This window comes from Meles meles, chromosome 14 (genome assembly GCF_922984935.1).
Source record: "Meles meles chromosome 14, mMelMel3.1 paternal haplotype, whole genome shotgun sequence".
NCBI classification, from domain to species: domain Eukaryota; kingdom Metazoa; phylum Chordata; class Mammalia; order Carnivora; family Mustelidae; genus Meles; species Meles meles.
In genome coordinates, this window is record NC_060079.1 from 32,163,123 (window position 1) to 32,187,044 (window position 23,922).

Sequence of the window (23,922 nt, forward strand, 5' to 3'; positions counted from 1 at the left end):
TGAAATCTCTGCAAAAATCTACGCAATAGGCATAAGGATTTACATGGCAGTAGAAGACAAAAGTAAACAATAGATGAAAGAACTGAACTTATTTAAAGAGAACTGTTAAGAGTTTGTGGGTTCCTTCACATGAGAAAGAGAGAGAATTCCACTGTGGACATACTGAAGTTAGGGTACTTAGTGGAGTAAGCACATGGAGACAACCCAACAGAGTTGAAGATGCCAGTGCAAAGAGGTCTGGACCACAGAAAGACTGCTTTTCAACAATCCTTCCCACAGTATTTTATATTTACTAACCCATAACAGAGAAAACTAATTAATCCCTACATTTAGATTTCAATGATAAAAGTTCTATTTACGGTGCACCTGGGTGGCTCAGTGGGTTAAAGCTTCTGCCTTCGGCTCGGGTCATGATCTCAGGGTCCTGAGATTTATTATTATTATTATTAAAAAATTAAAAAATAAAGTTCTATTTACTAAATCTGTAAACGTCAAGCCCACAAAGAATCTAATACAGTATTTACACATAGGAGATAATCTAGTTTTTTTAAAAAGCATTAAATGAACACAGTTTCCCTGTTTTTTAATGATCAAGGATGCATTTCTTTTCTTTTTTTTTAAGGTTTTATTTATTTATTTGACAGACAAGATCACAAGTAGGCAGAGAAGCAGGCAGAGAGAGAGGAGGGAAGCAGGCTCCCTGCTGAGCAGAGAGCCAGACACGGGGCTCGATCCCAGCCCTGGGATCATGACCTGAGCTGAAGGCAGAGGCTTTAACCCACTGAGCCACCCAGGCGCCCCCAAGGATGCATTTCTTAAAACTATTATTGGGGAAGAAGGTCACAGGTGACTTTCCCCTTCTATTCCAGACTATAATGAACAATCAAATCTACATAATTTCAGCCTATGCTCACCTCATTCCGAACCTCCACATTTTAAAATTATGCCTATTGTAAAAACAACACTTAAGACTAAGTACTTACTCGATAGCCTTCAAGGTCCCTCATTTGGATCTGCAACAGGGAGAGATCCCTCAAAATTTGCAGATTATCTTTATCTAATTTGAGGGCATTTCGATAACACTTAATAGCTTCATCATACTTCTTATCAGAACGCTGCAAGAGTCCATACACATGCCAACCTACTAAGTTAAGGAAATAGAGACATTCAAGGACACTAGTATACATTATGCTACGTAGCTAACATAAAGCTTACCTTAACGACGTGTTATGTTGTCTGGGACTTACTTCAGAATAATCTTGAGTCAGAGAAAGGGGGACAGCGAGGGGGTGGTCAAAGATGAAACCAGATTAGTGCTGACTGACAGCTGTTAAATGAAGTTCAGTGACGGGCACATGGAGGGGTGGGTGCATCATTCTACGCCCTCCACATCCATATGTTTGGAATTTTCTGTTATGTTTACATAACGTCAGAAAATTTTTGGAAAAATTCTTCACACTCCCTACCCTTCACCCCCTCACTTTCCCACCCCAGCCCTTAGTCATTTATTCTTCATTTCTATTTATACAAAAATTGTAATTATCTCTTCAAACTAGTTTATATTCAATCAATTCTAAAACATGTAATCATCAGTTAATTCACTAGTGATACTAAAAAGCACAAAAATTAAGTTTTTATCTATTATAAATTAAGGTCTCAGCATATCTTGGAGCCAAATAAACTATCATACTTACATGCCCTCTCTCCTCTTTCTGGGGTAAATGCTGAGATAAAGAAGTAAGTATTTAGTATTTCGAGAGAATCCTAAGCTAAATATGTGAAAACAGTATCTAGACTATTGATGTTCAATACTGGCCAACAGCTAGATGAATAAAATGTAAAAAATTAAGATAAGGGCAACATGTGAAAAGATGGCAAATAAGCATACAGATAGGCAAAGCGGAAATGGAAATCAATTCCGATGACCTATCTTCGAAAAAGTATTTTTGTTTTTCACAAACTGAGATACCAGCCAATGAAAAAAAAAGTGGTTAAGTATCTTGTGGAGTAATAGCTATGTTCCTGTGCACCAGAAACCTCACTAAAGAACCAATATCATCATATCTGCTTTAAAACGGGGTTCTTCTTCCTGAATTTTTCTTGTCTACAACAAAGTTTAAGGAACTTAAATTCACTATACAAGTAATTCATTTGGAATGACAGGAAAGTTATCACTCGGTTTATGGATATGTGAGAAAAAAAAATGGGTTTCAAGTCACAAATCAGTTAGTTTTCCCTCACACAAAGCACAGCTGAAGTAAAAAAGTTACAAGAATTCTCTTTCAACTACTGCAATAAATAAACAAGGGGTAGGGAACAGAAGAAACTACTACAAAATGTTGATAATTATGGAAGCTGAGTAATGGTACAGAGCGTTCATTAAATTCTCTCTTCTATACAAAATTTTCTATAGTAAAGGTCTGTTTTTTTTCCTGAATTAGAAAACCCTACTAAGTGGAAAATAAATGAAATAATAAATTTCAATTATTGCAAAAGGATACAGACATGGCTTTTGACATCATTACGAAGTCCTTTACGAACAAATTCATACGCTTCTTCTTTTTTTCCTAAACAGTTCAATGTCAATCCTTTCATAGCCAAAGTCTCTGAAAGATATTTTTTAACCTCTATTTACACACAAAAACTTCAAATTATTCTCTTAGCACTATTTTTTTTTAGCTCTTACTATTTTAATATGATATCTGCCAATGCTTGTACTATTTGTCTTCTTAATAACATAGTTAAAATTTCTGTCCAAACACAGAAAGTAAAACTACATTTAAGTATTTATTAAAGCGTAGCCTGGGTCCTTTTCTGAAATCTCTGAGGCTGGGACTGAGTTCCTCAAATACCTTCTGCCTTTATAAGACTGTTCAGAGGGGCTGAGATGATTCAGCTGAAAAAACCAAATACGGTGGGCCCCCAAGTTCTGCTGTGTTAAATTTATGGCAGTAGCTCCAGAGCTTTCATCCAAGGTCAATTCTAATCATCCTCCAATTTACATCGCACAAAAACAATCTACCTTAGCAAAGACATGCACACAATGTAAAATTCAGCTTATTCATTTATTTTTGGCAGTAAGTTTATTCCAACTAACTCTGGTTAGGCTAATTAACATCAGTTTGCATTCTAAGAGTGTAACACTGAACTGAGGGAGTGGTAACCCAAAAATGTATTTAAGGCAGCTAATGAAAGATGGCTTACAGTGAAATAATTCTCTGACTATATCCACAAGAATGAGACAAGAACAATGGTTTTCAAATGATCTCTGTGGACTCTGGTTCTCAGAACATGGTGATCCAGCAGTTCAGGCCCCTATAAACATCTTCATTTATCTGTTTTCACACAATGAACTTCCCTATAAGCTGCCATGTGGATAAGGGTTCCACAGAGAAAAAAAATGAAAATAAACTTAACGTTTCTCCAACTTTATGAACCGAAGACTTCTTTCCATTTCCTTTAAAGAACGTTTTAAATGTTAGTTGAAAGCTGAGCAAGATCAGCCTACTTTCCGAATAAGATGGTCTCAAGAATTACCCATGTCTAATATTCAGAGACCCTAACTGGCAGTGCTCCACTGGAGGACTGTGACTAGCATGTCTCATCTTATCTGTCCTTCAAACAAGCACCGGTCACCAGTGAAAAGGGATGAGACAAGCAAATATAGACCTAGTAACACCAGTGCTAGAAAACAGCTCAAGATAAACAATCCAATGGTAAATCGATAGTACCTAATTTATTTATAAAGGTCAGCAGATATGTAAGAATGACATTTACCAGAGAATAAAATACATGTGACTGTATCTTCATACTACTTCTATACTGCAAATGTTGTCTTCATTTCATACATAAGAAATCAAAGCATAAACTTAAGTTCTACCCAAAGTAATAGATGAAACAAGGTCTCTAAAAGTACTATTATATACTCCGATAAGCAGTCTCTCACAGATGAGACAATACCTCCGTGTTCAGCAAATTTTGGATTCGAAAGAATCATCTTGCAAAACTTGAGGCCATTTTTGTACTGCTTCTGTTCATAGCATTTCTGTAAAGAAATATGAACAAAAATTATTTAATAAAATGAATTAGGGTGCAACTTTTCTTGCATTGTATAAATTCTAAATTCAAGATCCAAAATTAGATCTAAAACATATGTGATGGGAAGGTGTTATGTCAATTTTTATCACTTATAACATGACATATATTTTCGTTACCTACTTCTTGCCAAGTTGTTCTAGTATGAGTATTTTCACATTTATAGGAACAAAGGGGGAAAACCCACTTAACAAATAGGAAATTTAATTGTCAGCCAATACTTTTACAACTTTTTAAAATTCAAAATTCAAAAGCAAAAATTATGTGATAACAACATAGAAAAACACTAAAAACTGCACTATGTTTTTGCTACTTCAAGAGTGAAACCAAAGTATACTACATACACACACACACACACACACACACACACACACACACAGCAACTACTACGTATCCAGATAAAACCTGTTATATATCTCACAGGTATCCCTCAAGGTAGGTGTCGTCATCTCCTCCCTACAGATGTAGAAACTGAAATTTAAGAGTTCATAAAAGGTGTTTATAAAAAGCTCAGCCTACTTACAAACTCTGGTCTGATTCCAAAAACCATATCTTTCCACACTAGGCTAATACAAGTATGAGCAACACCTTTCTTCCTAAACACCACCAGCCAGGCTAAGTAATCAGCACCTGTCCACCACAGCCATTGATCACAAGAACATCTCATCATCTTCCACTTACCCTCCCACTTACGTTGACATGGGTTTTCTTTCTAGTACTCAACATGCCAAGTTTGTGCTCACATCAGGGCCTCTGCACATGTGTTCCTTCTACTTGAAATGTTCTTCCCCAGATCTTCCTTACCAGCAGAATTTCACACGTCACCTGCCTGACCATTCTATCTAGTACTGCCAGCCTCCCACCCCCACACAATTATTCTCTATCATATCACTACATTTTCTGCACAGCACTATCATTCTCCAAAATTCGTATCTGATTACTTATTTAGTGTTTATCTTCCTCACCATACTGTAAGAACTCCATGAGAACAGAGATGAGCTCTGTAAACTTGTAAACATTGCTGCATCCTCAGGATCTACACAAATTAGGACCGCTCAAAAAATCAGTCTCCTAAGTTTAAAGCAAAACAGTACCAACAAAGAAGCAGGAAGTGGTTAATCTTTGCAGCAGGGGTGGGATGGGGAGGGGAGAATTAGAAAAGGGTTCATAGAAAAAAAATGTTTAGGGGCACCTGGGTGGCTCAGTGGTTAGGTGTCTGCCTTCAGCTCAGTTCATGATCCCATAGTCCGGGACTGAGCCACGCATGGGGCTCCCTGCTCAGCAGGAAGACTGCTTCTCCCTCTCCCACTCTCCCTGCTTGTGTTCTCTTTCTGCCAAAAAAAAAAAAAAAAAAAAGGCGGCTTCTTGGTTGCATCTAGGGAAGGGAACTAGTAGGCAGGAGACAACAATGGGAGAGAAACCTGAATTCCAAACCATATGAATATATTCACTATTCCTAAAATATTTAAAATAAAAATAAATGGGCACCTGGGTGGCTTAGTCAGTTAAACATCTGCCTTCAGCTCAGGTTATGACCTCATGGTCCTGCTCCCTACTCAATAAGGAGTCTGCTTGTCCCTCTCCCTCTGCACCTTCCCCCATCCCTTGCTTGTACACTCTCTCTCTTGCTCACCTTCTCTCAAATAAAATTTTTAAAAATAAAATTAAAAATTAAAAATAGTGTTGACTATAGGAGTTCACCTGACAAATGACAAGAAGAAAAACAGAAGCAGAAGGAACCACTGGCAAACAGTAAAAGAAGAGAAATATAGTTTCTTTCTGACTTACCAAGTGATCTAGAAATACTAGTAATCATACTACCAATAACAGTAATAATTATAGTTAATACTTTTTGGAAGCATTTACTAGAGTCAGGCATCATTCACTTAATCCTCATTTAAATCCCAGGAAAGCCTATGAAATACAGGTTATTGCCATTTTAGATGGAGACAGTGAGGCACACAGTTACTAAGTTTACAGAGCTAGTGTCAGAGACATAATTTAAACCATGTTGTCTGTCCCTAGCATCCAAGCACACAGGTTAAAGAAAAGTGTTAAGTTATACTCAGTACAAAAGATAGATTCTACTTTCAACTTTGTTACTAACCAGACAGAGAACCTTAGACACTTAATCATTTACCACTCCTTGGTTTGTTCGTTTCATTCTCAAAAGAAAGCATGGATTAGCTCCAAAATTCAAAAAAACCTAAAGCTAACAGCCAGTTTGGGGAATAAAACAGGCATGCACAAGCCCATAACATGTAATAAGCTAGCTACTGAATTTGTATGGATGTGTTTAAGTATATTCATAATTCATTTTAAAAAATCTGTTGTTGGGGGAGCGCCTGGGTGGCTCAGTCAGTTAAGAATCTGCCTTCAGCTCAGGTCATGATCTCAGGGTTCTGGGATGCATCTTGGGATCCCTGTTCAGCAGGGAGTCTCCTTTCCCCTCTCCCTCTGTCTCTCCCCCAAAACCCTTCAATCCCCCTGCACTCATGCACAGGAGACAGCAAGCTCTCTCAAGTAAAATAAAATAAAATCTAAAAAAAAAAAAAAAAAAAAATTTTTTTTACTGTTGGTGGCAGAGCACTTTGGTCCACTAACCAAACTTGAATAATAATTTTAATGAACAGACTTTGTCAGGGAATTATTGTAGCAAAATTCTACCCACATTTATTGCAACTGTGAGATGCTAAGATCATTCACTTTTGCAGCACCCTCCTAAATTCATGTACCCTTATAATAAACATTACATAACCAGAGAAAAACGTGTTTAGCATTTCCCAATTTATGTAGGGATAAAGTTAACTCAGCAGCAGCTGTAACTTTCTGTAACTAGAGTATAATAAATCATGTAATTTTTTTTTTAAGATTTTATTTATTTATTTGACAGAGATCACAAGTAGTCAGAGAGGCAGGCAGAGAGAGGGGAGGGGAAGCAGGCTCCCTGCTGAGCAGGGCTCATCCCAGGACCCTGAGATCGTGACCTGAACCAAAGGCAGAGGCTTTAACCCACTGAGCCATCCAGGTGCCCCCATGTAATTGTTTTTTAAATAATCTACCGATAACATGATTTAAACTAGAAAATACCCAAATAGAGTGAAAAATAAGTTTTCTGTCATCCTTTAGGGATAATGCCAAATGTACTTAAATCCAACCAACAACTTACAGATGAGCCTGAAAGGCGCAAAAAGTTCACTTCTCCAAACCCAACCTGTGAAAAAAGAGAGGTATGGAAAAAACGAAACTAAAATAACAAAAAAAGGGGCGCCTGGGTGGCTCAGTGGGTCAAAGCCTCTGCCTTCAGCTCGGGTCATGGTCTCAGGGTCCTGGGATCAAGCCCTGCATTGGGCTCTCTGCCTGCTGGGGAGCCTGCTTCCCTCCCTCTCTCTCTCTGCCTGCCTCTCTGCCTGCTTGTGATCTCCGTCTGTCAAATAAATAAAATCTTTAAATATATATATGTATGTGTGTGTATATATATACACACACATACATAAAGCCCAATGAAGCAATCTGCCACAATCCTTTAATTTGAAATTTTTGTGTTTTACATTTGTCTCTCATTATTTGCTCGACACTAAGTATCACATAAAATTAAGACTTAAAATGTTAATCCCATCTACTGTGTATCTTTTTAACATTTTGAAGAAGCATAAAGTTTCTATTGGCTTGAAACAGAAGAGCTGCTATGAATTCCTACTCTACCATTGATAATACTTAAAACTATTCTAACTTAGTATTTTATTTACAGTAAAGGTAAGCATATAGTCATATAACCAACACAAGCTCTAAATAATAAATTCCCGCTTATATTCAGACGAAATGACACCCTAAAAAATACACTATGTACAACAGCAGTTTAAAATTCACAGTCTCCATGTGTGCTGAGAAAAGCGAAGGCATGTCGCCTCTCCTCCTGGAAGGACGGAACCTAGAAAACGAGGGAAGGCACTGGGGACAGTGGCACGAAACCCACAGAAAACTCTCCCGGCCGGCAGCGGTCTTCTCTACGGGGTCATTACTCGGGTTTCAGCTTGAAAACAAAGTAGAGGCGCCCCTGCAGAGTGAAATCAGCCAGCCCGCGCGCCTTTGCCGAGTCCGGGCCTGAACGAGTTCGAAGCAACCAAAGAGCTATCCGCGTTCGACTTTGTAACTTGGAAAAGCAGTTCAAGTCGCTCATTCGCTCCCTAAAGAGGGTAAGTACCGTACACCAGAAGCATGCAAACTCTTGGGAAGGGAGGCTCGGCTTCCCAAGGTTTGCTTTCCCCATCCCCAGTGTAAGCCGGAGCCCCACTCCGCCCTAGGATCGCCCCATCTTCAGCAGGTATCGGCGTGCGCTGTGCAATGGGTTAAGCACGAAGCAGTGAGTGAACACCCGGCCGAGGGGAAAGGAACACACGGGAGTTCGGGGGAAGGAGGGGTGCAGAGGTCGCGAGTCCGGCTGCAGGGAGCCGCGGAGGCCAGGGGGGCCACCTCCCGGGCCCACGCTCCCTGGCCCAGAGGGACTGCGGAGAGCGGCCGCAGAGGGACGAAGCGCGCGGAGAAGCGGACGGCGGAGGCGGGCAGTTAGGTCGCCGCGGCGCAGAGATAAACAAAGAACGGAGCCCGGGACCAGCCCAGCCCGCGCAGGCGCCGCCGCCAGACCGCTCGCCGCACCGGGCAGGCTCGGGAGCGCGGCCTCGGCCACTCACCAGGATGCGCTTGAAAAGGTTGCTCTCTTTGGGCGGCAGCTGCACGTTCGGCATCGCGGCCCGTGGGGAGGACGGGCACCCGGGCACCCGCGTTTCGCGGGGGCGGGCCGCTGCGAAGAGTCGGGCGGCGGGTCAGTTCATGGCCTGGAGTGAGGGCCGGGCAGGGCTCGCGATAGAAAGGGAAAGGGACCCGGACCGGACCCTGTCGACTCCCACCCTGCGGCCCAGCGAGCGGCCGCAGCTCCCCCGCGCAGCAAGATGGCAGCCAGGGCCCGTCCCCTCGAGCGGGCCGGTGTGCGCCTGCGCTGGGCGCCTCGTGGCCAGAGGCGGCGGGGGACTCTGGGCGGCGCGGAGCGCGGTGTTCGCAGGGCTAGGTGGCCTCTGCCACTGGCACCCCGCGTAGGTTACTGGCTGTGCGGTGCTCTGATTGCTGGGCTTGCGGGCCACCGGAATGTGAGTCAGACCTTTTTGATTTCTCTGCACTCGGGAACTTAAGCGGTGCTGGCTCCGAGTAAACTCTCGATTCAGGACGAACTTGTTTTCCTTCCTAGACTTTGAGAGAAGCCTTCTCTTTCTGGCGCCTACCCAAGACTGATGCACCGCGTAGGAGAGGTCCTTGGACGGGCCTTGAAATGGACTAACGGGGAAGCATGTTTGAAATGTTAGGGAAAAAAACATACTGCCAGCAGCTTAGAACACCTGACCTTGGCGGTGAAAACTGGTGGTTTCATGGGGCCACTGAGTCTCCCAAATCTACCTACCCTTTCTCCTCAGAAGGTTCCCATTCATACAAGTCATATAATAACGTGGCTTAATAAGCCAATAATAATGAGAGAAACAATAGTCAAACCCAGGATCTTCCAATTCTGGGACACCGTCTGTCACACCTAAAAAGCAGCCTGGTGATAGAAATGTGTGAGTCTCGAAAGATACGCATACACATCTATGAAAAGCACAGCCATGCATACGAGGTAGGTATATTATCAAGAAATATGTAAATATTAGGTGCATAAACTTATTTCTGCGTGTTCCGGATCTTCATGTGTTATGTGTTTGTGTGACTGCGGAGGGGTTGAAGGGCAATTGCACTGAATGGGCTGTAATCAGAGCTGGGGTGGGGCTTACTTGAATTTCCCTTTAGCCTGAGTTTGTTTGGAGATGGAAGAAGGCATCACAGGGGTCTTTAAAATAGGGAAGAGCTGGCTCAGTTGGTGGACCGTGTGGCTCTTGATCTCCGGGTTGTGAGTTTGAGCCCCACATTGTATGTAGAGATTACATAATAATAAATATATATGTATATATTTAAATTAGAAAAATAAAATAGAGACTGGACTGTTATTAAAAGGGGGGTAGGTTCAGAGGGACCTAAGTGTTCCGGACAGATCCTAGGCTCCTCAAGCGACTAGAGAAAAATTGGCAAGGAGAGCTTCATGGGAATTTAGCTGAGTTGTACCTGAACTGGTTGGTGGTAGTCTTCTAGACAATGGAGCAGGACAGAGCACCCTCATACCCAACCACTTCCATAATCCTTACCCACTGTTTGCTCACCATGCTTTACTGATTCCTGAAAATTCTTTGGCTCCCAATTTATCTACGCTCTCAGGAGCAAAGGGTTAATTGTGGCAAGAGCTGAAGATCCAGTACTCTGGTCAGGCCATCCTTTTACTCTCATCGGACACAGACTTTTCTGGACTGTACCTCAGTCAGCCGTCTCAAGATATTCTGCCACACCTCAAGGCCGATTTCAAAAGGACAAATTGAAAAAAAAAAAAGTGGAAAAAAGCATCGTGCCAACTGTAAATATTTTGGAGGCATGTAATGTTTATCTTTTATGAAAGTTTCCGTGGGCCTAGTACAGCCTGACTCGTTACAAATCACTAACTGTCCCCATTCTCTGCAGTAGCCGCTGGATCTTTACCATGGCCTCACCCCTAAATCAGGCACCCCTCACTGGTTCTTCATTTGCACTCAGCAACTTCCCACCCATTGCCAACTTCTCCCCTTCCCATAGCCTGCCCACCATCTCTCAGCAGTGCAAAGGAAACCTGCAATCCCAAACACGGAGAAGTGAGTAGTTATAAACCCTCATATTTACTATTTTCCTCATCTGCCTTACACGCACCATAGCATGTGATACACACATACCTATATTGTCTACATTAGGATGGGAGTGAGGGGAGAGGTGAAGACTTGAAAAGAATACCAATAGTGGGCACCTGGGTGGTTCAATCCGTTAAGTGTCTGACTCTTGGTTTCGGCTCAGGTTATGATCTCAGGGTGGTGAGATCGAGCCCTGCATCGGGCTCCATGCTCAACAGAGAGTCTGCTTGGGTTTCTCTCTCCCTCTCCCTCTGCCCCCTCCCTGCTGTGCACTCACACTCTCTCTCAAATAAGGAAATATTTAAAGAAAAAAAAAAAAAGAATGCCAATAGCATTGCTGGTTGTTGTCAGCATAAGTCTTAGAGTGTGTAAAGGATATAATGCATGCACAATCAGAAAGCCTGCATTAGCCAGTGGTTATAATTTTATTACTAACTTCCTGTTTAGTCTGGAGCAAATCTTATTTCTACCTTTCAACAGAAATGAGGTTATAATAACATTATTTAATCTTTCACAGCAAGTTGTGTGAATATATTGCTTTATCATTTCTAAGCCCAACAGAGGGGAAAAGAAAAAAAAGCACACACATTGTAAATCTGAACTTGCCGACTCTCAGGAAGAATGCTGAAGCCTGGCTAGGGCCATCATGGGCCTCCACCAGATGTTGCTTCCTGGTGCTTCAGACAGGTTGTACCTTCTTCAGAATTATGCACATGGTACATTAATAGCAACAATATCTATGAAGACCTTTTTGCATATATGATACATGCCAGTGATTCTCTTGCTAAGCTTAGTAGACCCAAGGAAAAAATAATCTAGAAAAGGATGTCCTCCACCCCATATGCAGAGCATGTTTTACAGAACTAGCTGGCATGGTTTGCTGCTAGTCCTACAACCAACTGAACCATGTAATTAAGGGCTGATGGGAAAAGAACTCATGAGGTTGCATAGTGCATTATACCCTCAATTCCCTAATGTGTCTACTCTTGTCTTCCTTCCTTGCTCTTGTTTTGGAGAAAGCAAGCATACTTCATTCCTCCCTGGAACTCTTTTTTTTTTTTTTAAGATTTTATTTATTTATTTGACAGAGACCATAAGCAGGCAGAGAGGCGGGGGGTGGGGGTGGGGTGGAAGCAGGCTCCCCACCGAGCAGAGAGCCTGATGTGGGGCTCAGTCCCAGGACCCTGAGATCATGACCCAAGTGGAAGGCAGAGGCTTTAACCCACCACCTGAGCCACCCAGGGTCCCCTGGAACTCTTGATCCCATTGCCCTTGGTGTTTCCTAAACTTTTATTCATCAGTTGCCCCCCCCCCCCCCGCCATGTTTGCATTTTCTCCCTCCTTATATAGCCTGTATTCTAATGGGAGGAGACAGACAGAAAACACATCGATCAACAAGATCCTCCCAGACTGGGAAGTCCTGGGGAGGGAATAAAACAAGGTCCTGTGAGGGCAGAGGGGACTGAAGGAAGGACTACTTTAAACCAAGTACTCAGGAATGATCTTTGGGATGGGGCGGTGATAACATGTGAACAGACCTAAAGAATGAGAAGTGAGTTAACAAGGAAAAAGCTGGGACAGCATATTCTAGCTGAAGGGACCCTCATGCAAGTGCCCTAATGCAGGGGCAAGGTGAGCATGGTCAAGGCCTAAAAGGGACAGGTAAGAACTTCAGTTTCAAGGAGGTGACTGGAGAGTGGTGTGTGAGATGAAAAGCAGTTCAGTTGAAAATGTAGACCAGCTTATAAGGGGATGGCCATCTCAGGCAATGTGGTTTGGTTTGGTCCTAGGTTCAGCAGGAAGCCATTGAAGCACTTTAAGCAGGAAAGTGGCATGATCTGATTTTTTTAAAAGATCACTCTTTGGGCACCTGGGTGGCACAGTCAGTTAAGTGTCTGACTCTTGGTTTCGGCTCATGTCATGATATCAGGGTCAAGAGATACAGCCTGATTTCCAGCTCTGTGCTCAGCATGGAGTCTTCTTGAGATTCTCTCTCTCCCTCTTTCTCTACCTCTTCTTCCCACCCCCACCCCCTGGCTCATGTACACACGTTCTCTCTCAAATAAATAACATCTTTTAAAAAAATAAATAAATTTATTTTAAAATTTTTAATTTCTTAAATAAAAATATTACTTTAAAAATGTTATTTAAAAAAATAAATAACATCTTTAAAAAAATAAATAAAAGGGTGACTGACCAGCTCAGTCCATACAGCATGCAACTCTTGATCTTTGGGTCATGAGTGCAAGCCCCATATTGGGCATAAAGCCTACTTAAACCTACACACAATTAAAGTCATTCTGGAGGTGACTGGCTGGCTCAGTCATTAGGCGTCTGCCTTCAGCCCAGGTCATGATCCCAGGGTCCGGGGATCGAGCCCCACACCGGGCTGCCTGCTCAGCAGAGAGTCTGCTTCTCCCTCTCCAGTCCCCCTGCTTGTGTTCCCTCTCTCTCTGTGTCTATGTCAAATAAATAAATAAAATATTCTCCCTCCCCCCAAAATAGAAGGTCATTCTGACTACTTAAGGAAAATGGACAAGAAAAATAATGAGGTTGGGGTGCCTGGGTGACTCAGTGGGTTAAAGCCTCTGCTTTTGGCTCGGGTCATGGTCTCAGGGTCATGGGATCGAGCCCCGCATTGGGCTCTCTGTCAGTAGGGAGCCTGCTTCCTCCTCTCTCTCTCTCTCTCTGCCTGTCTCTCTGCCTACTTGTGATCTCTATCTGTCAAATAAATAAATAAAATCTTAAAAAAAAGAAAGAAAGAAAAAGAAAAATAATGAGGTTTCTTCTGGCTAAGTGGTAACTCTTATTTGTTCCTTAAGATTTGGCTTCTGCCTCCAACAGTCTTCTGAAAATATTGTCTGAAATCTCAAGAATGCATTTTTTCCCATACTTAATTACTGAGTACAATGTACAGGCAGTCTTCTAACAAAAACATCTACCCTCATGAAGCTTATATGTTAAGGCTGCTAGGTAGCGGCCAACTCTGAAGATTTTTTTTCCTGTCCTCCTTCATTTTTCCTCCTTAAGTCACCAAGACCATGAAGAATCCTGGGTATTTTCTTCTTCCCAGTTACTCTGCTGGTCCTCCATCAACTCTTCTTTCTTCTCTTAAACTCTGTTTTCTTTTTCAACATCAGCAGTAAAATGGGTTCATTGAGTACCTGCTACTCACCCCCAAAACCAGCAGAATTAATAAATCCTCCCACTCCCATAGGTTCCATTATTAACACCAAGCTGATTTGAAATCTGCCTCTAGCTTCAGGCCTCTTTTGATGGCCTGGCCTTTATTCCCACTTGTTTGTGAAAGAGCTCCATCTAAGGTCTGCCAAGCATTTTCCATTTGGACGTAAAGAAAAAACTTAACCTTCCCATCAAACCAGTCCAAGTCCTGACTTCCCTATTTTTGTTGATGATAGTACTCTTGTAGTTAAAATTCTCTGATCACCTCTGACTCTTCTTCATTAATCCCCACACCCAAATTGCCTTATCATTTAGGTGCTAGATCTGTCACGTCTCTTCCTTTCCTGCCCTGCTTTCCAGTCCCTCTTCACCTTAGAACTAAATTCTGCAAAAACCTCATAACTAGTGCCTCACTTTCAGTGTCTTCTCTCCGTTTCATTTTGCATGTTGCTTGTAGGTGTGTCGATATGTTGTTTCTACCCAAAAACCTAAATGGGTCTCTCAGTTTATCAAAACTTTCAGTGGTTCCTATTGTCTATAACTAGTCTATTCCCAGATTTTTCTTTGCTCCTGCAATTACATTATGTAGGAGGGGAACCAATGGCTATAACCGGTCCAGTATTTTCTAAACTCCATACTCTTGCTCACCCTGATAACTAGATATTGTTTTTTTCACTGCCTGAATTTTTTTTTAAATCCTTCATCTCAAATGTCATGACTTTCATAAAATCTTTCCTAGTCTTTCCAGTGGATCTGATCTCACTTTTCCATGAATTTACATAGCACTTTGTCCTTCTTTCATGCCTTTGTCTTACTATTTTATGTTTTATAAATTATAAGTTGTCTGAAGGCGATTGTTGTCAACCTTGCTGCAACCTTAATGTATCACATTAAGAAGTTTCAAAAGGGGGCCCCTGGGTGGCTCAGTTGTTAAGCATCTGCGTTCAGCTCAGGGCATGATCCCAGGGTTCTGGGATCTAGCTAAGCCCCCCATCATGGGCTCCCTGCTAAGCGGGAAGTCTGCTTCTCCCTCTCTCACTCCCCCTACTTGTGTTCCCTCTCTCACTGTGTCTCTCTCTGTCAAGTAAACAAATAAAGTCTTTTAAAAAAAAAGAGTTTTCACCTCTTTAAAAAAAAAAAAAAAAAGAAGTTTCAAAAGCTAATGCCCGAGTCCTACCTCCAGAAGTAATGACTCAGTTAGGGTGGGGTGGCGGTTGGGTTTTAAAAAAATCTTTCCAGATGATTGTAATGTACAACCAGAGTTGAGAACCACTGCTTCAAGGCATTCTATCCTAATCCAGGTTTAAACATGCCTCCCATTCATCTTGAGGTTAAGTTTAGGCAAGGCACAAAAACAAGCAAAGAACCCTCATCACTAAAATTCAATTTGGAACCCTAGGTAGAAGCCACAAATTGCTGATAGGCCCACAAATAGTAGATGTGGTCTAGAACTGGCATCATTTAAAGTCTCCGGATCAACAGAGAAACATTATGACACAAGAGTTCTCTCAAAACCATCATCAGATTTACACCCCGCCAGGTATCTCACTTCTGCTGTATGCATGTTTGTTTGGCTCTCTGCTTTATCTGCAAACTCCTTTTCCTCCTGTTCTCTGTGCCAAACTTTCCAATGGGCTTCATCCTCAACCCCTTTGCTGAACACTCTCTTCCTCCTTGTTTGAAACGCTACCCAACCCTTCTCCTAGGACCTTGTCTCTCATTTTGCATCTTCCTGGCCTCACATATCGTAGGTGTTGGTGGGGGAGAATCAGCATTTTTTCCCATCCCACTGCCTCTCCCAAATCATAAAACTTCACCTATATTTATTTTGAGTTTATACCCACCAACTCTATTATTCTCTTTTCCTTTTCACCTTGGTCACTTTCCTTCATTTGTTCATTTGCCAACTGACAGTCCTTTCAACTTCACTCATAATATCCATCTACTGTGATTCCAATATCCATATGGATGATTCAAAATTCTAGCCTTTGGGGGCTCCTGGGTGGCTCAGTCGGTTAAACATCTGCCTTAGGCTCAGGTCATGATCCCAGGGTCCTGGGCTCTCTGTTCAGCATGAGAGTCTGCTTCTCCCTCTCCCTCTCCCTCTGCCCCACGAGCAGGCACCTCAAATGCATAAAATCTTAAAAAAAAACCATGCCCTTTGATAAACTATGGTACATCCAGACAATGGAATATTATTCTTTACTAAAAAAGAAATGAGGGCACCTGGGTGGCTCACTGGATTAAAAAGCCTCTGCCTTCAGCTCAGGTCATGACCCCAGGGTGCTGGGATCAAGCCCCACATCAGGCTTTCTGCTCAGCAGGGAGCCTGCTTCCCCTCCTGTCTCTCTGCCTGCCTCTCTGGCTACTTGTGATCTCTGTCTGTCAAATAAATAAATAAAATCTTAAAAAAAAAAAAAGAAATGAGCCATCGAGCCATAAAAGACATGGAAGAATCTTAAATACATATTACTAAGTGAAAGAAGCCAATCTGTAAAGGCTATATACCACATGATTCCAACAATATGACATGCCAGAAAAGATGAAGCTATTGAAACAGTAAAAAGATCTGTGATTGCCAGGGGCTGGGGGAGGGAGGGATAAATAGAAAAAATCCTATGTGGAGAATTTTCAGGGCAGTGAAAATATTCTGTGTGATACTATAATGATAGATACATGTCATTATACATTTTTCAAAACCTAGAGGGTTTTGACCAAATTTTGAATCAGCAGCATTTGCCCTACGTTTCAAATCAGAAATTCCAGGAACCAACTCTGACTTTTTCTAGTTATTTTTAAATTACAAGAGATTTGCCAATGTTCGTTTAACTCTAGGGAGACTTCCTACAGTAGGCATGACATTCCTGTTAATGGAGATGAGATCCCAGCTTGTGGGGTTAGTAGTCTATCAATGTGACACTGAAAAGTCTTCATTTACTTATTTATTTATTTATTTGGGAGAGAGAGGAACAAGCAGACTCCGTGCTGAGTAGTGAGCCCAATGCAGGGCTCGATCCCATAACCCTGAGAGCATGAGCTGAGCCGAAATCAAGAGTCAGATGCTTAACCGACTGAGCCACCCAGGCACCCCCTGAGAGAAGTCTTTCTGCCATTGCACTGAAACTCCAGAATCCTGCCTTCAGCATGAAGCCAAGAGCCATACCCCTCAGACTGTTGTTCTATATACATCTATAATTTCTGATGGTAGTGACTCCAAGCGGATTCTTTTCGGACAGTCCATCTTCTGAAGACAATCTCCTATTGCTCTTTGAACAAACACTTGTTGATTCCTTTGTCACTGCCATTCATTCTTCAAGATGCAGGGGTCTAGGCTCACTCACTCACTCTTCTGTCCTCCATGCACCTGTTCTTCAGTGGCCTCTCCCTTGCTAGTGTCTGGATTTTTGCCATTATCTCCCTGTCTATTCACTCATTCGGCCCACAGTGGTTGAACACCCATCTGCACCCGTTATTTTCTTCTCTCTTCTTTTCTCAGCAAAAACAGTGCCTTCTGGCCTATGCAGAATTAATTCCTCCATCTGTGCTTGGAAGAGAATACATTTTTACCTTCTTTGGAGACTTTACTGCTCTCTCCTTGTACTCTCTTCTCTTCTTAATGACTGTAACCATATAGGGGCACCTGTCTGGCCCAGTGGGTAGAGCATGTGACTCTTGATTTGGAGTTGTGAGTTCAAAGCCCATGATCGGGGAAGAACTTACTTAAATAAATTACTGTAGGGGGGCTCCTGGGTGGCTCAGTTGGTTGAGCGACTGCCTTTGGCTTAGGTCATGATCCTGGAGTCCCGGGATCGAGTCCTGCGTCTGGCTCCCAGTCCTACGGGGAGTCTGCTTCTCCCTCTGACCTTCTCACTCATGCTCTCTCTCGCTGTCTCTCTCTCAAATAAATAAATAAAATATTTAAAAAAATAAATTACTGTAATCATTTCATAATAACTATTATTGAACACTTACCCTGTGCCAGGCATTATATGTAACGGGCTGTTTTGTATTTAATCCTCATGGGAACTCTGTGACAAAAATACTATTATTCTACTTTTACAAATGAGAACTGAGGTTTTTTTTTTTTTAAGTAAATTTGCGTTAAATTACAAAACTGCAAAGCAAGGGCCACCTTGCCAAAGCTCTTGACTCAGCTACTATGCTAAACTGCCTCCCTTGACCAGCCTCCTTCAGTTCATTTTCTGCATAGCTGCCGAGGGAGTCTGTATTCAGGCCTTATTGCTGCTGTAAGAAATCACTACGCATTTAGTGGCTTAAAGCAACACAGATTTATTCTCTTAAAGGTCTGGAGGTCAGATGTCTGAAATGTGTCTGCAGTACTATATTCTTTCTGGAGGCTCTAGCAGAGAATTCCTTTCCTTACCTTCGCAGCTTCTCAAGGCCACCTACACCCCTGGGCCTTTGGCCCTTTTTTTCCATTTTCAGAGCCAACACTGTAGATACTCTCTCCGCGGCCGTCTGCTTCCTCTGCACATCTCCGATCTGCTCTTACTCCACTGCCTCTTGTCATAAGGACTCTTGGGATCACACCCACCAAGATAAGGCAGGGAATTCTCCCCATCTCGACATCCTTAACTTAATCACAGAGGCAGAGTCCCTTTTTGCCACGTAAAGTGACACATTCCCTGATTCCAGGGATTAGGATATGAACATTTTGCCAGGAAGTAGGGCTTCATTCAGCCTACCAGGTGATCTTGGGAAACGATAACTCTCACACTTACGGCTTAAAATCCTTCCATAGATTTTAGGAGAAAGCTGAGCCTTTTCCCCTAGGTATGTGAAGCCATTTATGATTTGGTACCTGCCTGATTTTATAACCTCATGTCTCACTCAGCCAGACTGCACTACTGGCCATTTCTCAAGTCCTAATATATATCTGTGTTGTCCTCCTTCTCTGTGCCTAGTTAACTCCAACCTGTCCACCAAAACTCAGATTAAACATCATCTCCCAGAAGGCATTCCTACCCACCCCCCACTCCAATGCGGGTAGGCCTTCTCCACATTCTCAGAACACTCATTACTCACCTCCCATATAGCACTCTTCATACCATGTTGATTTGTTAACTTACTTGTCCAATTCCTCCGTTAGGCCGAAGTGCCTCCGGATTGGACACAATGTCTTATTTGACTGTGTTTCAGAGTTGGTCCTCAAAAGCTTCTTTGTTGAATTAATCATTTTCCTCTAGCACATAGCATCACATCTTACAGACAGCAGAGAGTCAAAAACATATCAGTTAAAATAAACTGCAGTTACTTTCACCTCCTTGAGAATAGAGAGATAATTTATTATCCTACACAAAAGATATTTAGAATTTGGAAGCTGTATCCTGTTCCCCCAGAACTATAACAGCCAAGGTGAACAATACATTGCTAAGTATAATACAAGGAAAGATTTAGCAACATCACAAGAGATGTAATTGAGATTACGTGGGAGCTCAAAGGGAGGCAGAACTAGCTGATTAGATTGGTGAGCCGATCTATAAAAGACAGTGATAGCAGGAAGGACATCTATTCTCATCACTGAACACGTAGTACTTAGCACGCCTGGCACATAGTATGAATTGCACACCAGACAGAGAAATTAATGTGGTGAAGAAAAAGCGTGAGGCTTTGAAATGGGCAGAAAGATTATGGGACAGTCCTGCTGAGTGAACGGTTTTCCCTCGCCTTTGAGCTATTTTATAACTCTTTTAAATTGTAGAAAACTGCTAACAATACAAATGATTTTTATCCCTAGCGATGCAAATTCTGTATAATGGCAATGTGAATTATTATTGCCTCGTATATATTGACCAGCTTTTCATCTTTTTTTTTTTTTTTTTTTTTTTTTTTTAGATTTTATTTTTGAGGCGCCTGGGCGGCTCATTCGGTTAAGCGCCTGTCTTTGTCTCAGGTCACGAAATTAGGGTCCTGGGATGGAGTGAGCCCTGCATCAGGCTCCCTGCTTAGTGGGGAGTCTGCCTCACTTTCTCTCACCCTTTTTTGCTCTCTATCAAATAAATAAATAAAATATTTTAAAAATTTTATTTTTAAGTAATCTCTATAGCCAATGTGGGGCTCGACCTTGCAATCCCGAGATCAAGAGTCATAGCCTCTACTGACTGAGCCAGCCAGGTGCCCCAAGTTTTTCATCTTTTAAACAAATTCATTTTAGCACTCCTCATGGCATATTTATGTCTTCTCTTGGGATTTTTCTTTAGTTATAACATCCTTCGCTCATTCATACCTAATTAAAATTCTTAACAGGTATACATCTCATATCTCTACAACAATCATAGTCTTACCTTTAAAAAAACATGAGGTTCTTGGAGGAGATCGCAATGGAAGAAAGGCTAGATTGGGGCCAGATGGTGCAGAGCTGGGGGTGTGGGTGGGGGATGATGCATGATTAAGTGAAACGGAAAACCGAGGGCAGAAGCAAGGTCACAGTGCAGCCCAGCCGATGTGGTTCAACTCCCTTTGGCCAAGATACTGTTCCTTCGGCACAACTTAGAGCAAGTCATCTAACCATATGCTGTGCCTGTTTCCTAAACTGGGCTTTGCACCTCAATCTACCATTTAGGGGTGTTATAAAGATTGAGTGAGTTAGTTCAAGGAAAGACATTTAGAGCATTACCCAGTAAAGAGTAAGTACTCAGGGAGTATTAACCACTGTACTATTGTTACAGTTCACAGTTCTCTGTCTGAAGTAGTTGGGTGCACATGTTTTCAAACTTGGGAATATTTTGGATTTAGAAAGGAAAATGTGTACACCGTATGTGGCATAAGACTCTCAGTGGGATCTGGGGTAGGAACCTGTAATCCAGTACATAAATATTTCTTCGGTAAAATATATGAATGTTTATCCTAAGTGAGATAAACACAGATATAAATAGCCTCATAGAAGTCCAAGTCAGGATTGCTTGCCAAATTGGTTTAAGTTACAGGAGATTTGCCCATCAAGTGATTTACCGAAACTGCAGCTTTCAGAAATTTTTGAATTGAAAATAAGGGTTTTCAGAGTTTTGGGACTTGGGAATTGCAGACAACTGTTACATCCACGAAGTAAGAAAAGACCAAATTGACATAGGATTTGGAAATCCTGGAAATTATTCAGAAAGCAAGCTTTTTTAAAAAATTTATTTTTAAAGATTTTATTTATTTATTAGAGAGAGAGTGCGTGCATGCACAAGTAAGGGGATCAGCATGCAGAGGAAGAGGGAGAAGCAGGCTTCCCTGCTGAGCAGGGAGCCCAATGCAGGGCTGGATCCCAGGACCCTGGAATCACGACCTGATTTGATCACCTCTCCACTTTGGCAAAGTTTTCATTTTTCCCTTTTAAAAATTTCAAAGCAAGGGAGACCAGTAGTTGAGAAGGGCAAGTTTCGTAACCAAACTCAAAGGAGTTCACCCTTGAGGAGCATTAAATTGAACACCACCCAAACAAGTATCAAAAGCAAAGAACTTTTTATTATTTGTTACAAGTCAGGAGGCAGGGAGATAGTTCCCAAAGCCCTGTGTCCCCACAGGGTTAGTACAGGCAGCTTTGATTCAGTATACGGGGGGCGGGGGCAGGGGACTTGCAGGGCTACTCTAGTTTAGTAGCGCACGCCTAGCATGTCAACACACTAGGCATATACTTTTTTGCTCAAAAAAATGGCAACAAACTCCCATGGGAGATCTCAGTATTATAATGAGCTAAAGGTACCCTCAGGAAAACTCGAGGTCATCTGCACAGGTCCTCAACCCTGGTCCACCTCTAACAATCTCAGATAAGGGGCTGTCAGCTGAAACACCTAACTGGGTATCTCCTTGGCTGAACTGTTGGCTCTGCAAAACGAAACACATTCCATCCCTGCTTTTGTCCCATCCTCCTCCTCCCTTCTGCTTGCAGCTTTCAGCCTTCAGCTTTGAGTAACAGCCCACTGCCTCCTAGCCAACGTTTTCTCTTTATAATGAATGAAGAAGGGATGATAAAATATCACCATTTTGCAACCTCTAGGGAAATAATGGATCCAGACAATGAAGAGCTTCTAGTATCATTTTAAAAACTCACAACTAAGTATTTTGCACCTCCCTTTGGAAGTTTCTAACCCACCTATAAAGTACTTTTGCCTCCAAAATTTGAATCTGAGTCTGATCAAGCCAGGTTATAGGAAAAACAGGTCACTAAGGAATAAACGTCTCAACATAATACTAGGAAAATCCAGACTGTGTGACTCTCCTCAAGGCAAAAGATCTGATTTCTTCAACAAATATGTTGCAAGGAGGATTAAAAGGGGCAGGGGGAGACCTAGATTAAAACAAACTAAAAATATAGGAAGAAATTACAATATATGGGGGCGCCTGGGTGGCTCAGTTAGGTATCTGCCTTCAGCTCAAGTCATGTTCCCAGGCTCCCTGCTCAGCAGGAGGTCTGCTTCTCTCTCTCTCTCTCCTCCTTCTGTGTGTGCTCTTTCTCTAGCTCTCACTCTCTCTCAAATAAATAAGTAAAATCTTAAAAGAAAAAAAGGAATTGATATATATAGACCTTATTTGAATATCAATATGTACAAACTGCCAAGGAGATAAAAAAAATCTGCTACAGTGAGAGAAATTTGAACATGAAGTAGGTATTTGATAATATTAGGAAGCTATTTTTAGTTTTGGGAGGTGATTATATTTCTCAGAAGTCTTTCTCTTCTGGAGCTACAAGCTAAAATTAAATCGACCCCTTTGGACTTTGGACTAAGTTTGATTTAAACGAATCTGAAAAACAGCTGCAAATATTTTGTTGTTAGCTCCAAGGCAGAGGAAAGGGACCCAGGTCGTTTCATTTCTAAAGGAATACCCAACTGTCGGTGCCCATTACACATACTTTCATAATAGAAAGGTTTATGAGATCAACTTTATTGTGAGAATTATCTCAGACAGAGGAGCTCTTGGCGCTAATTTGATCGAATGCTGTAACTTTCACTGAATCAACCTTTTTATTACTGCCTCCAGAAAAATATTTCGTGTAATGTATCAGACTCTTTGGAAGTAGAAGTTAGCTTCATAAAAATGATTCAATAATAAAAACTCAATAAGGCTTTTTCAAACAAACATTAAAGAATGTCCTTTGGGGGGCGCCTAGGTGGCTCAGTCCGTTGAGCATCTGACTCTTGATTTTGGCTCAGGTCATGATCTCAGGGTCGGTGAGATGGAGCCCTGTGTTGGGCTCATGCCCAGTGGGGAGTCTGCTTGTCTTTCTCCTTCTGCTCTCCCCCCGCCACTTGTGCTCTCTCTCTCTCTCTCTCAAATAAATAAATAAAATCTTTTTTTTTCTTTTATAGCTGTCTTATTTACAATAATACTCATCACGAAACTTCATGAAATCCAGACTACTATGAAGAAGATAAGGATTACCTATAATTCCACTGGACTTTTAAATACATATGCATCACATATATTTGTTTTTGTTTTTGTTTTTATATAGTCTCCACACCCAGCATGGAGTCCAGTATGAGGCTTCAACTCATGACCCAGAGGTCAAGACCTAAACTGAGAACAAGAATCAGATGCTTTGCCAACTGAGCCACCCAGGTGTCCCATGCATCATATGTTTCTAAATGGAACTCAGTTTGCTGAGCTGTTGTTGGTTTGGTTTTTTTTTTTTTTTTTTTTGGTACCCTCCCACCCCCACTGCCTCCCTTTTTATTTTTTTGTTTGTTTGCTGTGTTGGTTTTTTTAAAACAATGTCTTTCGTTTAATGATGAATTGTGGACATCATTGCATATTCATAAATATAGATATACCATATTATGTTCTTTTTAAAAAAGGATGGAGGATTTATAGTACCAAGCATAAATGTCTTTAGGGATTTTTTAAAAAA

General features: G+C 41.8%; 1 protein-coding gene across 9 annotated transcripts in view; it reads right to left on the reverse strand.

The window, feature by feature from the left end:
* Nucleotides 1-9,071, reverse strand: part of NAA16 (N-alpha-acetyltransferase 16, NatA auxiliary subunit) — a 65,734-nt gene extending 56,663 nt beyond the window's left edge. Inside the window, exons 1-4 of one of the 9 annotated variants that reach the window (XR_006821499.1) lie at nucleotides 8,787-9,065; nucleotides 3,961-4,045; nucleotides 2,502-2,606; nucleotides 984-1,141 (exon numbers count right to left, since the gene is read on the reverse strand). Coding sequence is in view for 5 of the 9 variants with exons in the window: in XM_046028361.1 (XP_045884317.1) it covers nucleotides 984-1,141; nucleotides 2,502-2,606; nucleotides 3,961-4,045; nucleotides 8,787-8,840 (402 nt within the window). In the remaining 4 variants the exon portion in view is untranslated. Of the gene's footprint in view, nucleotides 1-983; nucleotides 1,142-1,215; nucleotides 1,411-1,694; nucleotides 1,725-2,501; nucleotides 2,607-3,960; nucleotides 4,046-8,786 lie in introns of those variants that run through there. The other 8 variants (XR_006821500.1, XM_046028361.1, XM_046028359.1 and 5 more) reach the window with 8 other exon arrangements.
* Between the last annotated feature and the right edge of the window lie 14,851 nt (nucleotides 9,072-23,922).